We start from the raw sequence: 20,201 nt of genomic DNA on the forward strand, positions 1-20,201 counted from the left end.
CTTATTTTTTTAATTTTATTTTTGAAGATTTTTATTTATTCATGAGAGACACAGAGAAAGAGACAGAGACATAGGCAGAAGAAGCAGGTTCCCTGTGGGGAGCCCAATGTGGGACTCAATCCCGGAGTCCCAAGATGATGCCTTGAGCTGAAGGCAGATGCTCAACCACTGAGCCACCCAGGTGTCCCTTTTTTCTAAAATTTTTTTTTAAAGATTTTATTTATTTATTCATGAGAGAGAGAGAGAGAGAGAGAGAGGCAGAGACATAGGCAGAGGGAGAAGCAGGCTCCATGCAGTGAGCCTGACATGGGATTTGATCCTGGGTCTCCAGGATCATGCCCTGGGCTGAAGGCAGGCACTTAACCACTGAGCCACCCAGGAATCCCTTTTCTAAAATTTTTTAAAAAGCTTTATTTGAGAGAGAGTGAGAGACACCTGAGAGGGTGAGCATGAGCAGGGTGAGGGGCAGAGGGAAAAGCAGATTCCCTGCCGAGCAGAAAGTCTGATGCAGGGCTTGATCCCTGAGATCATGACCTGAGCTGAAGGCAGACACTTAACTACTGAGCCAATCAGGTGCCCCTCTAAGAATATTTTTTTTTTAGGTAATCTGTACTCAATGTGAGATTGAAACTTAGAACCCCAATATAAAGAGTTGTACACTCTACCAGCTAAGCCAGCCAGGCACCCCTCCTAAGACTAGTTTTATGATTTATTTATTTATATTTATTTATTATTTTATTTTTAAAATATTTTATTTATTTATTCATGAGAGATACATACAGAGAGAGGCAGAGACATAGGCAGAGAGAGAAGTAGGCTCCATGTAGGGAGCCTGATGTGGGACTCGATCCTAGGACTTCAGGATCACACTCAACCACTGAGACACCCAGGTGTCCCTTATTATTTATTTTTAAATACCTTGACATTTTCAGGGTGTTAAGGTACAGTTTTGGAAATTATCGCATCCTAGTAACTAAATGATACTATTGAAATAGATTATTTTAAAGTTGCATTTCTTTTTCACAGAATATGTTTTGTCATTTATTTTTCATTTACTAAATGATAATGAATCTCAGCTGCTCTTTATTTTGTCCTCATTTATTTATTTTTATTTTTTATTTTTTAAAGGTTTTATTTAGGGATCCCTGGGGTGGTGCAGCGGTTTAGCGCCTGCCTTTGGCCCAGGGTGCGATCCTGGAAACCCCAGGATCGAATCCCACGTCGGGCTCTTGGTGGATGGAGCCTGCTTCTCCCTCGCCTATGTCTCTGCCTCTCTCTCTCTCTCTCTCTCTGTGTGACTATCATAAATAAATAAAAATTAAAAAAATTAAATAAAGGTTTTATTTATTTGAGAGAGTGATTGAGAGAGATAGCATAAGCAGGGCCAGAGGAAGAGGGAAAAGCAGACTTCCCCCTGAGCCTAGTGCGGGGCTTGATCACAGGACCCTGGGGATCATGACCCGAGCTGAAGGCAGATGTTAACCAACTGAGCCACCCAGGTGCTCCTATTTTGTCCTCATTTAGACTAAGAATAAAGTCATAGTTTACAGATTAATATATGTGTGCTTGTGTGGGAGGGATCTATATATAGGAGTAATGAGTGTTGAGTGTTGCATAAAATATTTTACAAAATGCAAGTATCAAGGTATATACATATTTGAAAACATATTTGTGTCCAAAGTTTATTGAAAATTACATGTAGGTATATATGTACTGTATGGAAGGTGTTATGTGTTTTAAAAATACCACTAATTTCAAGGGGGGAAGGGAGTAGGAGATATAGTCTTCTATTTATGGAATTAATAAGTCATGGGGATGAAAAGTACAGCATAGGGAGTATAGTCCGTGGTATTGTAAAAGCATTGTATGGTGGTGACAGGTGGTAGCTACACTGTGTTGAGCATAACACTACATATAGACTTGTTGAATCACTGCATTGTACACCTGAAACTAATGTAGCATTGTGTGTCCAATATATTTCAATAAAAAAAACCATTTATCAGCAGTTTGTAAATTGGGATATACTGACTGTGAATAACTGAATATATGACATCTAATATTTAGAGTTTTTCTTAATGTACGTATACATGTATTTTATATATCCATATTAATGTTTACACATGTGACATTTATACACACATGCATATTATATGCATTATATGTATATCACACACATATATAATGTATGTTAAAAAATGGAGAAATTTACCCAGTTTAAGGGGATTTTTTTTCGAAGATTTATTTATTTATTTATTATTCATGATAGACACAGAGAGAGAGAGAGAGAGAGAGGCAGAGACACAGGAGGAGGTAGAAGCAGGCTCCATGCTGGGAGCCTGACGCGGGACTCAATCCCGGGACTCCAGGATCATGCCCTGGGCCAAAGGCAGGCGCCAAACCGCTGAGCCACCAGGGATCCCCAAGGGGATATTTTTAGAACTAGATTTGGGCTGTTATATATATATTTTTTCTTTTCTTTCTTTCTTTTTTTTTTAAATTTACTCATGAGAGAGAGAGAGAGAGAGAGAGAGAGGCAGAGACACAGGCAGAGGGAGAAGCAGGCTCCATGCAGGGAGCCTGATGTGGGACTCGATCCCAGGTTTCCAGGATCATGCCCTGGGCTGAAGGCGGCGCTAAACTATTGAGCCACGGGGGCTTCCCTATATATATATATATATTTGAAATCTTTTTATTATAGTGTTTGATTTGCATTGTATATAGGCTGGCATCATACATAAGACCAACTTTATAGAATAGTATTGATGTGATGACCTATTATTTTTAGGGTCATCAAAACTGTACGTTTATTGTGCATTAGTTTTATTGTGCAAGTTTGGGAATCAGGTTAACGAGTTGGAAGTATTCTGAAAGAGAAGTTCCTGTATACAATCTTGCCTATGTTAGATTGGGAGGGATGGGAAGCTGTGACTTGTGTGTAAATCTCTAACTTCGGGGATGCCTGGGTGGCTCAGCTGTTGAGCATCTGCCTTTGGCCCAGGGCATGATCCTGGAGTCCCAGGATTGAGTCCCATGTCGGGCTCCCTGCATGGATCCTGCTTCTCCCTCTGCCTGTGTCTCTGCCTCTCTCTCTATCTCTCATGAATAAGTAAATAAAATCTTAAAAAAAAAAAAAAATCTCTAACTTCTGTGCCGTGAGATGCCATGGCAGATTTGGTATTCTTAAAAGCCTTTCAGTTGTACCCAGCATTAATTGTCTGAATATTTAAAACCATTTTTTAAATTGAAAGAAATTATTTTTTTCACAACTGTTTTTTGAAGTAGGTTGTCCAAGTGTCCCTTTATTATTTATTAGAGAGAAAGAGAGTGGGGGGAAGGACAGAGGGAAAGAGAATCTCCAGTAGAATCCCCTCTGAGCTCGGAGCCTGACCACAGGGCTTGATCTCACCACCCTGAGATCATGACCTGAGTGAAATGAAGAGTTAGATGCTTAATCAACTGAGCCACCCCATACAGGCACCACAGAAAAATAATAATTCATTGAGGTGAAATTCATGTAACATAAAATTAATCATTTGGAAGTATATAATCCAGTGGGGTTTAGTGCATTCACAGTGTTGTGCAACCATTACTTCTCTGTGGTTCCAAAACATTTTCATCACCCCAGAAGGAAACTCCTACCCATTAGCACTCCTCATTCCTATCCCCCAGCCCTTGGCACCTACTTCTTACCTATTCTGGACATGGTAAATAAATGGCTTCATGCAACATGTGACCATTGGTGATGGGCTTCTTTCATTCACCATCATGTTTTTGAAGTTCATCTGTGTTGTAGCATGGATCAGGTAACTACATTCATTTTTATGGCTGCATAATTTACATTTTAAAAAAGTTTTTTATCTTAGTTCCAGTTAGTTAACAATACAGTTAACTAACTGCATTGGGTATACAATATAGAAATTCAATATAATTTACATTTCTTAGTATTTATTTCTTTTAAGTTGATAGGGGGCTTTTTTCTTTTTCTTTTTTTTTTTTTGAGTAAACTTTGCACCCAAGGTGGGGCTTGAACTCATGACACTGAGATCGAGTCACATTTTCTACTAACTGAGCCAGCCAGGCATCCCCAGTTGATAAGAGACTTTTTTTTTTAAGGTTTTATTTATTTATTCATGAGAGACACAGAGAGAGGCAGAGAGACATAGGCAGAGGGAGAAGCAGGCTCCCTGCAGGGATCCCAGTGTGGGACTCTATCCTGGGACTCTGGGATCACGCCCTGAGCCAAATGCAGATGCTCAACTGCTGAGCCACGCAGGCCTCCCAATAGGAGACTTTCGAAAGAGAGAGTTACATTTAGAAAAACCAACTTTGTTGGTCATTTAGTACCTGATTTTTGTGTTTGTTTCTGTATTTATTTATTAAATGTATATGGGTTTATTAAGCAGAGTTTCTACATTTAATGTTGCAGTGTGAGTGTTACAGGATTTCTTCTCTTTCAGTGCCCGTGGTTCTTGGTCATGCCACTTCAAAGGATGACAAGTAGACCAGGCAGAGTGGTGGACAGCAAAGCGAGGTTTATTGAGTATTGTACAAAGCCCCCAAAGAAGGGCAACCCAAGAAGGTTGCCCTGAGTTTTTGTGTTTAATGACATCTTCATCGGGATATAATTCATATACCATGTAATTCAACTATTTAAAATGTCTGAATCAGTGGTTTTTCATCTGTCCACAGAGTTGTGCAAACATTGCCACAATCAATTTTAGGACATTTTTATTACCCCCCTGCCATAAGACACTCCTCCCCCCCATTAGCCATCCTTATTATGTTTTAGGATCTGAAGTAGTCAGTCCATTGGACTTGCCGGCAGAGATTTAAGTGGCTCTGACTTTCTATGACTTCACTTTCTCCACCTGTAATTGTAGATGAAATTGGCCAATTCGGTAACATGACCTACCTGCTGGCACTTTATGGAAGTGTTTCATGTGCATGATCTCATTTAAGGCTCAGATCAACCCCATGGGCTAATAACTACCATTTTTGTCTCCATGTCACAGATGGGGAAACTGATACTCAGAGAAGCTAAGCAGCCTGAGACCCAGCTGGCATTTGAACCATAAAGTCTTAGCTTAGTCGTGCAGTTGTCAGAGCTGAGTTGCTGAGCTTCTGACGCTGTGATTCCCATCTACCTGCCCAGCAGTCCTTCTGCTGGCAGCTTTGCAGATGTGACCTTGTGCAAGGTTAGGGAGGAGAGGCAGAGGGAGGCGGGAGGCCGGAGTCTGGCTGGAGAGGGGCGAGGGTTTGGGGGCTTGTTCTCTTTCACCTCCCCCTCTCACCTCCCCCATCTCATAGCAGGTTCTCTGCCAATTAGGCTTCCCAGAAAAGCTGAGCAGAGCCCACCTGTTCCAGAAGCCCTGTTTAGGAAGGAGCTAGCCCTGTCCAGAGCAGGCCAAAATTTCCAGCAAAGTTCAGGGATGCCCCCTGGTGGATCTGCACTCCTGACTCAAAAACAGCTGTTTTTCTGCATCTTCCCAGGATCTAGGTGGTCACTGAAGGAAGGATCCTTTTTCACGTGTGATCTAGATTCAGTATTGCATTGGGCAGGGGCAGGAGTGCGAGGATAGGAACCTGGGCTGTGGATTATATTGAATTGGCTTCAAGTTCTAGTTCTACTACTCATACACTGGACATTTTAGGTCCAAGCCTCAAGTTTCTCATCCATCAAATGGGTATAAGTGAAGTTCTACACTTCACAGAACCACAATTAACTTAAGATAACCTGTGTAGAGAGCTTGCCTGTGCTCTGTAAATGTTAACTATTCTTATTGGTAGAGTATATTCTGGAGGACTTGAGCTGATCTTGTCACCTCTAGGCACTGGATTCTTCATTTATAAGACAGGGACAGTCCTACCTCACTTCTGGGGTGGTTGTAAAAATTAGATAATGAATCTAAAAGATAGTAACGCCCAAGTTCTCCTATGTGCACAAAGGGTTACTTTTATTATTCAGTTCCTGCTACATGAAAGGCACTGTGTATTTATTCAACAAATATTGACCATGGGCCTATTATAGGGCAGGCTCTATGCACAGAGCTGGGTATATAGCACTGAACCAGATGGGAATATTACTCACATCAGCATGTAAGTTCCATGAGGATTTTGTCAGTTTCAAGGGTTGGCAAATTTTTTTCCGTAAAGATTAGAGAGTAAGTATTTTGGGCTTTGCCGGCCATTCACTCTCTGCCAGCTACTCAGCTTAGTTGGTGTAGCATGGAAGCAGCCAGAGACCTATGAACCAGAGTGTGGCTGGTGCAAATACAATTTTTATATATGGGTCCAGAAATTTGAGCTTTGTATCATTTTCATATCATTTTTCCCCATCCTCTACCACTTAAAAACATAAAAATCATCTGTAGCTCATGGGCCAGACAAAAACCGGCAGTGGGCCAGATTTGCCCATCATTTGCTGGCCCCTGCTTCCTTAGTTTGCTCTTTGTTCTTGGAGTAGCTTTGAACAAGGTGATCACCTGCTCTGGTTATTTTCTTTCTTTCTTCTGGTTTGTCCATTTCTTTTTCTTTTTTTTAAAAGTATGCTTCATGCCCAGTATGGAGCCCAACTTGGGGCTTTTACTCACGACCCTGAGATTAAGACCTGAGCTAAGAACAAGAGTTGGATGCTTAACCGACTGAGCCAGCCAGGCGCCCTTGGTTTCCACATTTCTAAGTTTCCATGGACCAAATATTTGTCATTGAGCTAATGGGGAATTGAGGTATTTCCTTACCAGATGGCAGGCTTCTCATTCCAGTTGTGATGCTTATTTTGTGTCCTGACAGACAGGAGGTGCCAACTTTCATCATAAAGCACCATGAATGTGGCAGTCTGCTCTGTGTCTGTCTTCTCCCCTGCCACAGCACTTCCATTGAACCTTGGTTGTTCCTTCTACAGTGTCTGAAGTTCTGGGGCCTTGATTATTCCCATCTTAGGGATGGGGAAGCAGAGTCCCCTTGAAGGGTTGTGATTTCCTTAAAACCTTGTTTGGTTTTTTTTTTTTTTTTTGGAGAGAGAAAGAGAGTGAGGTGAGAGGGAAGGGGCAAAGGAAGAGGGAGAGAGAGAATCTTAAGCAGGCTCCATGCCCAGCACAGAGTCTGAAGTGGGGCTTGATCTCATGACCCTGAGATCATAATCTGAGCCGAAATCAAGAGTCAGACACCCAACTGACTGAGCCTCACAGGCACCTCACCCTGAAGCTTTGTTACTTGCTGGTAGTCGCAGGACTAGCATTAAACACTCCTGTCTCCCAGTCCTGAGCTTGTCTCCTTCTCTCTGGGAAGCAGGGGGTGCCAGGCAGCTCACTCCTTTTAGTAAAAAGCCAAAGATTTATGCGATCTGAAGAGAAACCAGAGTATTGCAGCTCACTCCTTTTAGTTCAGTGGTTGTTCATATGAGAAGTCATATGTCACATATTGTACAGGACAGCCAACATTCATCATTTATTTGTTCCATCTATATGTTACTGAGCTCCCACTATATGCTCAGCTCTGTGTAGATACTGGGGATAAAGTAGTGAACAAGACAGACAGGACTTATGCCCTGGAGACAATTACAGAATAGTAGGGAAGAAAGACTGCAAAAGAGACAAACTTTGTGAATTGTGATTAGTGCCAGGGAGTAATGGGGGATCCATGCATTTATGCACCAGACGCTGTGCCAAGGAGTTCTTGAGCATCATCTGATTTGATCTGTGACCATTGTCTGATTTAATCCTCACAACTAGCCTATGAAAGGAGATGCCAGGATGAAGACACAGAAGTTCAGAGAAGCCCAAGTAATTTTCTCTGGCTTCACAAATTAGGGAGGGAGACTACCAAACAGCTAATTTTCTGTGGAAATAAGCACTGTTCTAGTACTTCATATAAACAGAAAGCCTTGAGTGCCATGCCAAGAGAATGTTTGCTAGGCAGTGGGGAGCATTGAAGGTTTGAAGCAAAGAGAGGAGTGCCCATGGTCAGGTCTCTGTTTTAGAAATCTCACGCTGGCAGCATGGAGGTTGTATAGGAGGGGGTAGTCTGGGGATCCCTTAGGAAGTTCTGGAGGTCGTCTTGGAGAGTAGTAAGGCTGGACTGGACCAGCGTAGAGGCTGTGGTGGTGGAGGGGAGCAGATGGAGAGAGATTTGGTAAAAGAAAACCAGTGAGACGAGGTAATAGAGCAGATGTGGCATACGGGTGAGGCAGGTTTTGTTTATGGGGATCCCAAGTGGGATCAGGATCCTGGGTCACCAGGAGCCATCAGTGTGTGGATTCTGCCCCTAGGTAGCCGGCGGCTGGTGGATGTGATGGATGTGAACACCCAGAAGGGCACGGAGATGAGCATGTCCCAGTTTGTGCGGTACTATGAGACCCCGGAGGCTCAGCGGGACAAGCTGTACAATGTCATCAGCCTTGAGTTCAGCCACACCAAGCTGGAGCACCTGGTCAAGCGTCCGACTGTGGTAGGCCCCTGGTCTCGGTCTCCTCCCTGATACTTTCTACCTCCTCTCCTCACCCTTCTTCTCCTGCTGCCTAGGCTCCAGGCCAGCCTGTGCCAGCCCCAGCAAAGGGCAGGAAGAGTGTGGGGAGAATGAGGGATGGTGAGAGAACCCAATGGAAGGGCACCCCAAGACAGCAAGTGCTGACGATGGGCTGGCTTTCAGGTAGACCTGGTGGACTGGGTGGACAACATGTGGCCACAGCATCTGAAGGAGAAGCAGACAGAAGCCACGAATGCCATTGCGGAGATGAAATACCCGAAAGTGAAGAAGTAAGACTGCCTGGCTAGTGGTGGGAGCTGGGTGGGCAGGGGTCGGGGTGGGAGGGTGTCTCACAGCCCTGTGGGGTGCTGCTGGGACTCAAAGGATGGGGGTCCTTGGCATGAGCAGGCTGGCATCTTGCTTTCTTGGATCCCAGGGGCTCTGCTCTGCATTCCCCATCCAGATGGTCCTTTGGCCTCCCTGCCAGCTTTTCCTAGGGGCATGTGATTGAGGAGGGAGGAAGAATAGTGGGGACCATCTCTGTGTGCATGTGTGTGCTTGTTATACCTGTATCTACTCCCACCAAGTGACAGAACGTCCTGGGAGTGAGCATCTTCCGAGAGACCCGCTCATCATGGACGTTTTGCTTTTGCCAAGGGCTGGGGAGGGGTCTGGTGTTCTTTTGCTCCTTGCTGTTGAGACCCGGGACTTTTCCCAAATAAGCCCAAGGGCTGCTTACTCATCAAACACTCCTTAGACGATGTCTCCACGTGGCAGGTTGGCTCTGGGCTGGGAAGGTGGCTGCATCTAATTGCAGGGACTTCACTACACATGGACCAGTAAGTCCTGAGACCAGTTGTTTAATGTGAACAGAGGCACCTATGATCCCCTTCACTTTCTAGAATTTTAATAACGGACCCTGGGGACCCTTGGGGCTACCTTCGGGCTCTCACCAACTCAGGCCGTCTGTGTTTCCATCTACAAAACGGGAAGGAGATGCTGACTGTCCCAGGCAGGACTGCTGCTCTGGGCTTCCTAGAAGAGTTGGCCCTGGCAGCTCCAAATCCATTAGCATCTCTCCTCTGCTCAGCCCTGCTGCCAGGAGTGCCCCCAGGAGCTTGAAGGCTGTGAGCTTTTCATTCAATCCACCCTTCATTCAGGGCAGAGTGAATGCAGACTCAGTGCCAGGCTTTGTAAGGGAGGCCAGCATGCTGGCCCTGGGTTTCTCAACGCTGTGCTTTCAAGCTCTCTCTTTCTTTAATTATTTCTCAGGCATTTTTCCTCCCCTTGAAGCTGAAGCTCCTTACATCCCTTGGATCAGGGCTACATCAAACACAAGGAATGGGCTCAAAGTGGGGAGGGTGGGAGGGTTTTCAGTTTCTTTCCCATTGGATTGCAACAAAATTTCTGAAGCCCCTGAGTTGGGGAAGGAAAAGATGAACAAGACCAAGAACCTTAACCCTCTGGAAATCGTGTCCTAAAACACTGGGGATAAGGTGTAAGTCTCAGCCTAGGTAGAGGGAAACAGACCCCGGAGGGGAACAGGGAGAGGAGGAATCCTTTTTGGCTGGTGGCATTGGGAATTCTTCTTGGAGGGGACATTGGACTTAGGCTTTATTTTATTTTTAAAGATTTTATTTATTTATTCATGAGAGACCCAGAGAGAGAGGCAGAGACATAGGCAGAGGGAGAAGCAGGTTCCCACAGGGATGCGGGACTTGATCCCAGGTCTCCAGGATCATATCCTGGGCTTAAGGTGGCGCTAAACCGCTGAGCCACCCGGGCTGCCCCTGGACTTAGGCTTTAAAGGATAGAGGAGATGGGAGGGATGAAGGAAGGGATAGGGAAGGATGGGGGAGAGGTGAGGGGAGTGAAGTGCCAAGGGCTTTTAAGGAATCATGAGGGGAGAGCTGGGGAAAAGAGTGTGGGACTCAGATATTAGGGGCAGATCACAGCTTTCATTGATTGATTGGGTGATTGATTGATTGATTGATTCAGCATATGTATTAAACATCTGATTGGTGCTGAGCACTGGACATATAGTGAGGAGGAAACCAGATGAGTTCCCTGCCCTGACGACAGAGGTTTCAGTCTCTCTGAAGACAGACATTCATCCACCAATCAGATAAACAAATGGCAACTTTGCAACTGTGTTGAAGCAACAGAGCAGAGATCCAGGGTGCTACAGGAGCCCGTACCAGGGTACTTAACGTTGTAGGGCAGGTGTCCCCAAGATGGGGTCTGAAGAGAAAGGGGTTACTTAGGAGAAGAGGCCTGGGAAGAGCTTTCCTGGCTGCGTGCAGAGAGCCAGGTGGCATGGTTCAGAAGGGCGGGGAGAAGGGGACAGATAGACCTACGGAAGGAATGCAAGTGAGGTTAGAGCAGAGCAGGAGGTGGGCAGTGGATGCAGGGTGGTGGGTGGGCCGGGCTGGTCAGGGACCGACATGCCATAGTGAGGGGGCTGTGTTTCTCCTAAGAGCAGTCAGAAACCTCTATGAGATTTATTTATTTATTTTAAAGATTTTATTCATTTATTCATGACACACACACACACACACACACACACACACACACACAGAGGTGCAGAGACACAGGCAGAGGGAGAAGCAGTCTCCATGCAGGGAGCCTGACGTGGGACTCGATCCCGGGTCTCCAGGATCAGACCCTGGGCTGAAAGCAACACTAAACTGCTGAGCCACCTGGGCTGCCCTATGAGATTTTTTTTTTTAAAGCTTTATTTATTTTAGAGAGAGAGAGAATGCGATGGGAGGAAGGGCAGAAGGAGAAAGAGGAAAGAGAATCTCTAGCAGACTTCCTGCTGAGTACGGAGCCTGACACAGGACTCAATCCCGGGACCCTGAGATCACACGATCAGAGCTGAAATCAAGAGTCGGTTGCTCAAGTGACTGAGCCACCCAGGCCTCCCTCTCTGAGAGATTTTAAGCAGAGAGGGATGTGTTCAGATTTGCTTTCTGCAAGTTCTGCTGCTGTGTGGATTGAAGGAGCTGGGAGTAGAGTGATGGGAGAAACCAGTGGATAATCTCTATGAGAGCAAATGATGGAGCAGGAGGGAGCAGAGGACAAATGGTACATGCATCTAGGAAGGTAAAATAGATCACACTGGGGGACATAGATTTCAATTACTTTGCCTCCTTTAGATATATTTGGTATATTCTTCACTTTATTTTTTATTTTTAAAGATTTTATTTATTTATTCACGAGAGGCACAGAGACACACACACACACACAGAGGCGCAGAGACACAGGCAGAGGGAGAAGCAGGCTCCATGCAGGGACCCTGACGTGGGACTCGATCCCGGATCTCCAGGATCAGACCCTGGGCTGAAAGCGACACTAAACCGCTGAGCCACCCGGGCTGCCCTATTCTTCACTTTATTGAAAGTTATTAAAAAGAAAGAAAGAAAGAAAGAAAGAAAGAAAGAAAGAAAGAAAGAAAGAAAGAAAGAAAAAGAAAAAGAAATTCCTCTAAATAGTTTAATTCTATTAATACATCAAGAATCCTATCTAATTACCAAAAAAAAGGCTTACATACAATTTTCTACAACGACATGTCTTCAAAACATTAGTTGGATTGTATGGCAGATATATTTACAAACCCTGTCAGTGGCTGTGGGAACTTGTTATAGGATTTGAACCTTGTTAGGAAGGAAGTTGTCACCTTGGAAGTAGTCCGTTGGTTTGGCTGAAAAGAATGCCAGTTAATCAGCGAGGTAAAAAATGATGAAGTCCTCTGGGACCATAGAATGGTTCTGTGGAATTTAATTAAAATGACACTGTTTCTAGAAGTCAGAGCTTCCACGCTGACAGGCCACCTGCATTCAGGTTTGCAGGAAGGAAGAGAGGAGTGTTACAGGCCCATTACTGCCTTTGCCCTGGCTCCAGGATTTGTGTAGTTTGATCATGGCGAGGGAGTTCGGAATTTTAGTGGGTTTTGGCTGAGATACTTAAGGTGAAGGGTGCTGGCATTTGTCAGTGAGTAGCTGTAACTTTGTAGGAGAGAAAAGGTGTAAAGGTTGTATTAGTGTATTCATTATCTGTTGCTGCCTTTACTGAGTGCCCACAAATGTAAGACCCTATTCTAAGTAGTTGGTAGGTACAGTGAATAAAGCGAAGTCCCCATGTTCAGAGGACTTATGTTCAGGTGGGGAAAAATGGGCAAGCAAACACGTGAATCATATAATTAAGGAGATGATAAGTGTCAAGGAGGAAATATAAAGCAAGATAAAGAGGGGCGCTGGCTGACTCAGTTGGTGGAACGTGTGACAAACAGTGACAGCTATTTAGGAGTACCCCTGTACTCATTGTTTATTGACACATAACATTACCCTAAAACTTTGTAGCTTAAAAAAGAAATCTTAGCAGCCTAAAGCGGCAGTTTCTGTAGGTCAGGAATCTGGAAATGGGTTACCTGGCTCAGAGTTGCTCATGAGCTTGTCTCAAGACTTAAGCCTCGGCTGTAGTCACCCGAAGGCTTAACTGGGGCTGGAGGGCGCACTTGCAAGTTGGTGCGCTCACATGGCTGTTGGCAAGAGGGCTTAGTTCTTCACCATTTGGGCCTCTCCATAGGGCTGCTTGAATGTCCTTGTGACATGGCAGCCGGTATTCCCATCTCTTTCCAACCCCACAAATGGAGAGCAAAGAAGAAGCCACAGTGCCTATTATGACCCATATTTGAAAGTCACATGCTGTTTGCTTCTGCCATAGTCTTTTTTTTTTTTTAAAGATTTCATTTACTTATTCATGAGAGAGAGAGAGGGAGAGGGAGAGAGAGAGAGAGAGAGAGGGAGAAAAAGAGAGAGAGAGGCAGAGGGAGAAGCAGGCTCTATGCAGGGAGCCTGATGTGGGACTCGATCCCAGGACTCTAGGATCAGGCCCTGGGACAAAGGCAGGCAGGCGCTAAACCGCTGAGCCACCGGGGCTGCCCAACCATATTCTTTTAATTAAAAGTGAGGTCCTATGTCTAGCCCACACTCAAGGGGAGGGGAATTTGGCTCTATTTCTGAAAGGGGGGAGTTTCAAAGACTTTGGACATTTTTTTTAAAGATTTTATTTATTCATGAGAGACACAGAGAGAGAGAGAGGCAGAGACACAGGCAGAGGGAGAAGCAGGTTCCATGCAAGGAGCCTGACATGGGACTCGATCCCAGGTCTCCAGGATCATGCTCTGGGCTGAAGATGGTGCTAAACTGCTGAGCCACCCGGGCTGCTCTGAACATGTTTTAAAGCCTTCATAATCTCCTAGGTCTGTGACAGGGGCATACCTCTCTCACTTAGGACCACTGGGTATTATACTACATTCCAGAAGGAAATTAGCAAGTCTTTTCTGTCCTTACATGCTGCTTGCAGAAATGAAATTTACAGCTTAATGGAGGCAGACTGTGACTGACAAACAGAGAAAGGAAGGGTACCCCGTATATACCATACCTTTGGCCCCCAAATAATTGGGAGTCAACTGCATTTTTCTCCCTGTACTTTCTGAGGGTGGCAGGAAGAACTGAGAAAAAATTGGAGGGTGTGAAGTGAAGCTGAAACCCAGACAGGATGAAAATAGGTGCTGGGATGAGCAAGTTTCAAGGCTGCCCCAGGCAGTCTCTGGTGGCCATGGGAAATCTTTCATCTCAAGGACTCAGTTTCCCCTTCTACAAAGTGGGGATCCTGTCATCCTTGCCTCACCTCCCAACCACGCTGTAGGGAAATGGAGCCTATAGTGATGTGAGATGTGGGTAGGACAAGATGTTTGTCTGTGTGGTCTCGTGTAGACACAAGGTCTCCAACTATCATCAGAATCCTTGGCTTTTCAATCTATTCTCCCTCATATTTGCATTGGGCTTTTTTTTTAAGCTTTTTATTTTCATTTTTTTTGAGAAAGTGAGAGGGAGCAAGCATGAGCATGAGCAGGAGGGGGAGGCAAAGGGAGAGGGAGAAGCAGGCTCCCTGCTGAGCAAGGACGCCCCCCTCCCCCATGTGGAGCTCAATCCCAGGACCCTGAGATCATGACTTGAGCTGAAGGCAGACACTTAACCGACTGCCTCCCGGGTGCTCCTGCATTGGGCTTTTATCTCGACAACCCTCATTTACTTTCAGCTCTCCTCAACCATGTTTGCTGGTACTAGAGATGATCATCCCTGTGTAATATCACACTGGGACACGGACCTAGAGAGGCTGCGGCAGTCACACAGGGATGGAGCTGTGGGCCAGGCATCACACCCCAGGCCTCTGGATTCCTGGCTTTTCCTCTCTACCTCTCTAGCTTTACAAGAGGAACAAAGAAAGCCAGCCTTTTCTGTGCTGCCATGTATAGACACAGACACTGTGTTAGACACTTAGCGCATATATCTCAACGGTACTGGAAGTGGGTGTTAACTACCTTCATCTTATAGACACGAAACTGAAGTTCATGCAATAGTGCTTCAATGCAGGGAACAGGTGTAGCCATTGAGTATAAGATGGGGGCTGGCATGGCTGTGGATAACTTAAAAAATTCTTCTTTTGGGAAAAAAAAAATCCAGTGCTGGCCAAACCATGCACATTTAGGGTCTAGTTTGACCCATGAGGGCCACCAGTTTGAGGCCTCTGACTAACTCAACAAATGGGGATGCTGAGTTCGAGGAGGGGGAAAGATTTAGTCTAATGTCAAACAGTTGATCAGAATAAATATAGGGCTGTATTGCTGGGTGCTATACCTAACACAGATTAATCTGATGTGATCCTTGCTGGGGCTTGAGCTGAGGCACTTGTGTCCAAAAAAGTAATAATTTTCCCATGGGGATGACTCAGTCCAGCTGTCAGGGCCTTCTCTTAGCTCATTTAACTCTGACTATGTTTTGTGTCAAATACTTAGCTCAAGGAGCTCCTAGGTGGCTCAGTGGGTTAAGCACTCGACTCTTCATTTTGGCTTAGGTTGTAAGATGGAGCCAGGGTTTAGGCTCTATGCTGAGCGTGGAACCTGCTTAAGATTCTCTTTTTCCCCTCTTCCTCTCCTCTTTCCTCCTTTCTTAAGAAAAAAAAAAAAAAAAGCTTTAAAAAGCTTGCTTAAGAACACCCATCGAATGGCTGGTGCTCGAATCCAAGATGGGAGATGTTTCTTGTAATTACACTTTTTTCTTGTAAATAGGGAGAATATACTATGGTGAAAAAAATCAACCAGTTCCAAAAAGTTCACAGTGTGCAATCTCATAGCAGGCCATTGGCCATCCTGTAATGACCCTGGGAAGCAGTGCCCTGGCCCGGGGCATTGACCACCTTGAAATGACATCAACATTCACTTCCCTAAAATGGGGATTACAGGGTTGTTTTGAAGGTGAAACTAGATATTATGCATTTAATGGCTTTTATTATTAGCACTTGATAATCAGAGCCCATTAGTTAATATTTGTGGATAGCCCCAGTGGATGGGTTTTGGTAAAGAATGAAGAAGCTGGATTTCAGAGTCTATACCACTGTCTTCTGCTCCCTTGGGGTTTAGGGGAATGGTGTGGGGACAGAATGGGAGGAGGGCTATGGCCCTGGGGAGCACGCCCTGGAGGGTGGGACTACTGATTTGAGCTGAACCGTCTCCTGCAGCGGGAAGTCAGTGGTTGAGTTTGACTGCAACCTGCAGACCTTGCTTCTCTAGAAGAGTCTTGGGATCTGCCTGGTAGACCTGGGAGAAGGGCTGATAACCTCTGAGCCAGGCTGCTTGGGTAAGCACTATCACTAAGGTAGTGACCTTGGTGAGTCATGACCTCCGAGCCTCTGCTTTCTCATCTGTAAAACGGGGACAATCCTGGGAGTGAACTCAGAGGGTGGTGAAAATTGTATTAAATAATCGCAGTATCACAGTGCCAGGTACTGTGTCAATGCGTACGTATCTCAATGAATTCCCACAGTAACTCTATGATGTAGGGTCACACAGCTGCTGAGGGCCAGGCAGGGGAAGGGGCCGCAAAGGAGCATCTTAGAACGCAGAGTTGAACTTAAGTCACCTCCCTGCCATTAGGATGAGAAACCCGGCTCAGGGACGGGAAGTAAGTTGCCCAAGGTCACACAGATGATGGTCTTTTTAGGGCTGGAGCAGCGTCCCTGGTCCCTGGACTGCCATACCTCGGGTCTGACACTCCCTTTAGCCTTGCCCCATGGACACATCAAGGTGGCTTTTGCCGGGTGGTCCTCTCCAGTGGCAGGACGGCGCCCACGCCCTCTGAAAACGGGGGCGCCGGTGTTCCTGGGCGCCTGCGGGCAGGGCTGCCCCGGGCCCCCACCCGGCCCGGGCGAGGGGGCGGCCGTGGGCGGCGGCGGCGTCCCCTGGCGCTGGCCTGGCCGGGAGCTTCCCTGTCGCCGCCGCGGCCTCCCTCCTCCTTCCTGGCGGCCGCCGCGCCGCGCGGGTGTTCAGTTTCAGCGCGGGGATGAGCGCAGGCTGCGCCCGGCGCCCCGAGGAAGGAAGCAAGAGCGAGCGGGCTGCACGGTCCTCGGCCGGCCGGGCCTGGCGGCGCCGTGGAGGGGGATCGGCCGCGGTCGCCTGCGCTGGGCGCGCGTCGGTCCTGCGCTGCCGGAGGGGACGCCCGGGGGCCGCGCTGCCGCCGCCGCCGCCGAGGGTAACCGCGGGCGCGCCGGGCGGGGCCGGGCGGGCGTCCCTGCGCTGCGCCCCGCGGGGCCCGGGCTGCCCGGGAGCCCCCGCTCCTCCGGGGCGCGCCGGGGCGGGGTGTGGGTCACCTCCCGCCCGCGGGCTGCGCAGCCCGCGTCGCGGAGCGGCTCTTTGTGTCCTCCCGGGGCTGCGTGTAAGTGTGCAGTGTGCGCGCGCCTTCAGCAGGCGCCCGGTGCCAGCTGGCCCCAGGCCCCCCGCCCCCGCCAAGACCTTTGCCCCAGGGATGCCGCCTGAGGCGCCGGGGGAGTTCTCGCTAAGTTGGAGGGAAAGGGGCGAGGTGGGGTCGCCCCGCTTCCCGGATCCCAGGCAGCGCCCCAAAGTTGGTGCTGCAGGTGCAGCGCCCCCTCCTACCACGCTCCTCCCCGGCCAGCGCGGGCCCCGGGAGGCAGGACCCCCCCAGAGGCTTAGTTCGGGGGCGCCTGATTCTCATCCCCCAACTTGGAGGGTGCGCTCCTGCACGGAAGCCGCCGGGGCGGTGGGTGGGGGGTGTGGAGGGGCGCGGCTTTCCGGGCCAGGGGCAGCCGGGCGGAAGCCAGGCTGGCTGCCCGGTGGGGAGAGCTGAGCTTAGCGGCCGTGGCACGGAGCCGGGGCGCCCATGTGACTGCGGTGTGCTTTGGAAGAGGAAGCTGTAGAGGTCAGTGCAAAGGCGTCACGCCAGAGCGAGCGGGAGCAGGAGTGAGGGGGGAGACCCGGAATGAGCGCGGGGCGGGTGGCGGCTGCAGGGGCCCCGGACAAAGCCGCCCTGTCACAGCCACCCCGGCCCGCCCCGGCCGCGGACGCCTGCATTTGCCCCGCGGGAGGGGCGGCGGAGCCCGGCGGCCAGGAAGTGAGGGACACGGGGGAGGGGCCTCCCTAGGAGAGGCGGGGCTGGAAGTGGCACCCCACGCTCCAGAGGGCCTCGCAGGATGCTGGAGGGCGACTTGGGAGGGCAGATGGGAAGCAAACACAACTTGGAGAACTTTCCTTGCACATAGCTGCCGCAGCTCCCAGTGATTACGTCCATGCGTGTGTGTGTGGGGGGGGGGGGGGGGGGCGGGAATTGGGGCTGGGGGCAGGAGGTTGGGGGTTGGTGCATACGTGGGGCCGGGTCGCCCTTGGGCCCAAGAGCCACGCTCGGCTGCGGGCGCCCGGGTGGTTACCCAGCTGCAGACCGAGGGAGGCACATCTCGCTCCACCCCACAAACACTTAAATTGTTTTCCCTAGGTTGTTTTCTGCTGAGGCCTGAAGGGGGTGGAAACCAAGGTTAGATTAAAAAAAGAAAAGAAAAAAGAATCCAGACGAAGAGGTGGTTTTAGGAAAAATGAGGACTAATATTTTGAAGTGGTGCTTGGAGAGGAGGCCGGTTGGTCCGTGGGGGTGGGGTGGGTTAGGGTTTCACCCCCTACTCCCCACTCCCAGTTCCTTGGAGAGAAGAGGGTCACTCTGGTCTTCAGAGTAGGGACCCGTGTGCGCCTGCTGGGTGGGGGCGGAGGGTGCAGAGCGGGAGCCCAAGCCGGGACTCTAACAACCCCAGCGCCAGCCCCGCAGCCCCGCAGCCCCGCAGCCCCGCAGCCCCGCAGCCCCGCAGCCCCGCAGCCCCGCAGCCCGCGCCTGTCTTCGTGACAGGGCTGCGTCCTGTGCTGTCAACTACACCCCTCCGATGGGGTTGCTAGGCAGCGGGGCTCTGATGTGGGGGAAGGCCTTCTGATTTGTCAGCCTCCTGCAGACACATGGTTAAGGCTCCTTCCAGCCTATCCGGAGGAGGGACGCTGGGCACGCTGCCTGCATACTGCCGAGCCCCGGGTCCACCTGAATGTGAGGTGCAAAAGGCAGCTAAGAGGGAGGGGGCACCTGGAGCCCACCAGCCTCCTAACCAGCTCAGCCCCACCACCCCCATTATCTCCACTGGGGCTTGCTGCTGGCTCCTCCCTGTCTGTCCCTGCCCCGTTCTGTTCCTCCCCTCTTCCCCAAACCATGGAAAAGCAAAGTGCAGCGGGGAAAAGAGGTCAGTGGGGTAAGCATGTGTGTGTGGGCCTCCGGAGGTGCGAAGGTGCATGAGCATGAGCCGTGGGGTTGCTGCCCCCTCCGTGCTGCTGGTGGCTCTTGTGGGAAGGGGTGGGAGGGAAAGAGGGGGCCCCCGGCATTGCTGGCTGCCAGGCCTGGACTTGGAAGCCTGCCCTCTCCACCCCCACTGCCCCACCTCCCCTTAAGCTCTGCCCACCCCTAGGAGGGCAGAACGTCAGGGGAGGGGGGACCAGACTGGTGAGTTCCTGTAAGGAGGGGTGGGTTATCTGGCTGTTGCTAGAGCTCAGAAGGGGGGCTGCTGGCAGGTTCTGTCTCCTGAATGCACCTCCTCCACCCAAGCCTCTGAGGGTTGGGTTTTCCCCTCTGCCTGTCCACCACCCCACCCCCAAGTGTCTCCTCTTAATCCCTTCACTTTTTTCTTAGCAGCTATATGGAGATGGAATTCCCATACCGTTCATTCATTTAAAGTGTACAATTCAGTGGTTCAGTGTGTTCATAGAGTTGTGCATTCACAGTCAAATTCAGAACATTTTTATCTCCCCAAAATGAAACCCTGTACCCACTAGCAGTCATTCCCCATCCTCACCCTCCACCCCCAGCCTCAGGCTTTGGCCACTGCGAATCTACCTTCTGTCTCTGTAGGTTTGCTTACTCTGGACGATTCATATCCAGGGAATTGTATACTATGATCTTATGTGGCTGGTACCCCTGTCCTTTTGAGCTGCACTGCTCACTTCTCAGGCAGTTGCAGTTTGTCTTGCCGATTAGCTTTTCCTGTGCGGTGCTCTATTAAGAATGTCCCATCCTGAAGGGCAGGGGTCTGATGCATCCTTAGGCATTTCTCTAGGTGCCGTACCTAGCTCTGGGCTGGACCATTGGTTGGCTCTCAGTAAATGCTTATTGAATGAATGAAGAGATGGATGAGGACTGGTGATTGGCAAGCTATGCAGGTGGTTTACAGTGGAATTCCGGGGGCCCAGCTGCTGCACGGGGGGTGGGGGGGTGGGGGGGCTGGCATCTTGGGAGAACTGGCAGGTACAGGAGCTGAGAAGGAGCAGAAAGGAAGCCTCTCTCGCTGGGGTGGGAGTG

The 20,201-nt window shown here is 48.9% G+C and overlaps 1 protein-coding gene across 16 annotated transcripts in view; it reads left to right on the forward strand.

Annotated features, from left to right (window-relative positions):
• KDM2B (lysine demethylase 2B) overlaps positions 1–20,201 on the forward strand; it is a 118,890-nt gene that overhangs the window by 16,593 nt on the left and 82,096 nt on the right. For 6 of the 16 annotated variants that reach the window (XM_026018762.2, XM_026018766.2, XM_072722795.1 and 3 more), the window contains exons 5-6: positions 8,267–8,445; positions 8,647–8,753. In XM_026018762.2, coding sequence (XP_025874547.1) covers positions 8,267–8,445; positions 8,647–8,753 — 286 coding nt within the window. Of the gene's footprint in view, positions 1–8,266; positions 8,446–8,646; positions 8,754–16,929; positions 17,058–17,367; positions 17,742–17,961; positions 18,115–18,802; positions 19,102–20,201 lie in introns of those variants that run through there. The other 10 variants (XM_072722800.1, XM_072722802.1, XM_072722801.1 and 7 more) reach the window with 6 other exon arrangements.

This window comes from Vulpes vulpes, chromosome 10, assembly GCF_048418805.1.
Source record: "Vulpes vulpes isolate BD-2025 chromosome 10, VulVul3, whole genome shotgun sequence".
Lineage (NCBI taxonomy): Eukaryota > Metazoa > Chordata > Mammalia > Carnivora > Canidae > Vulpes > Vulpes vulpes.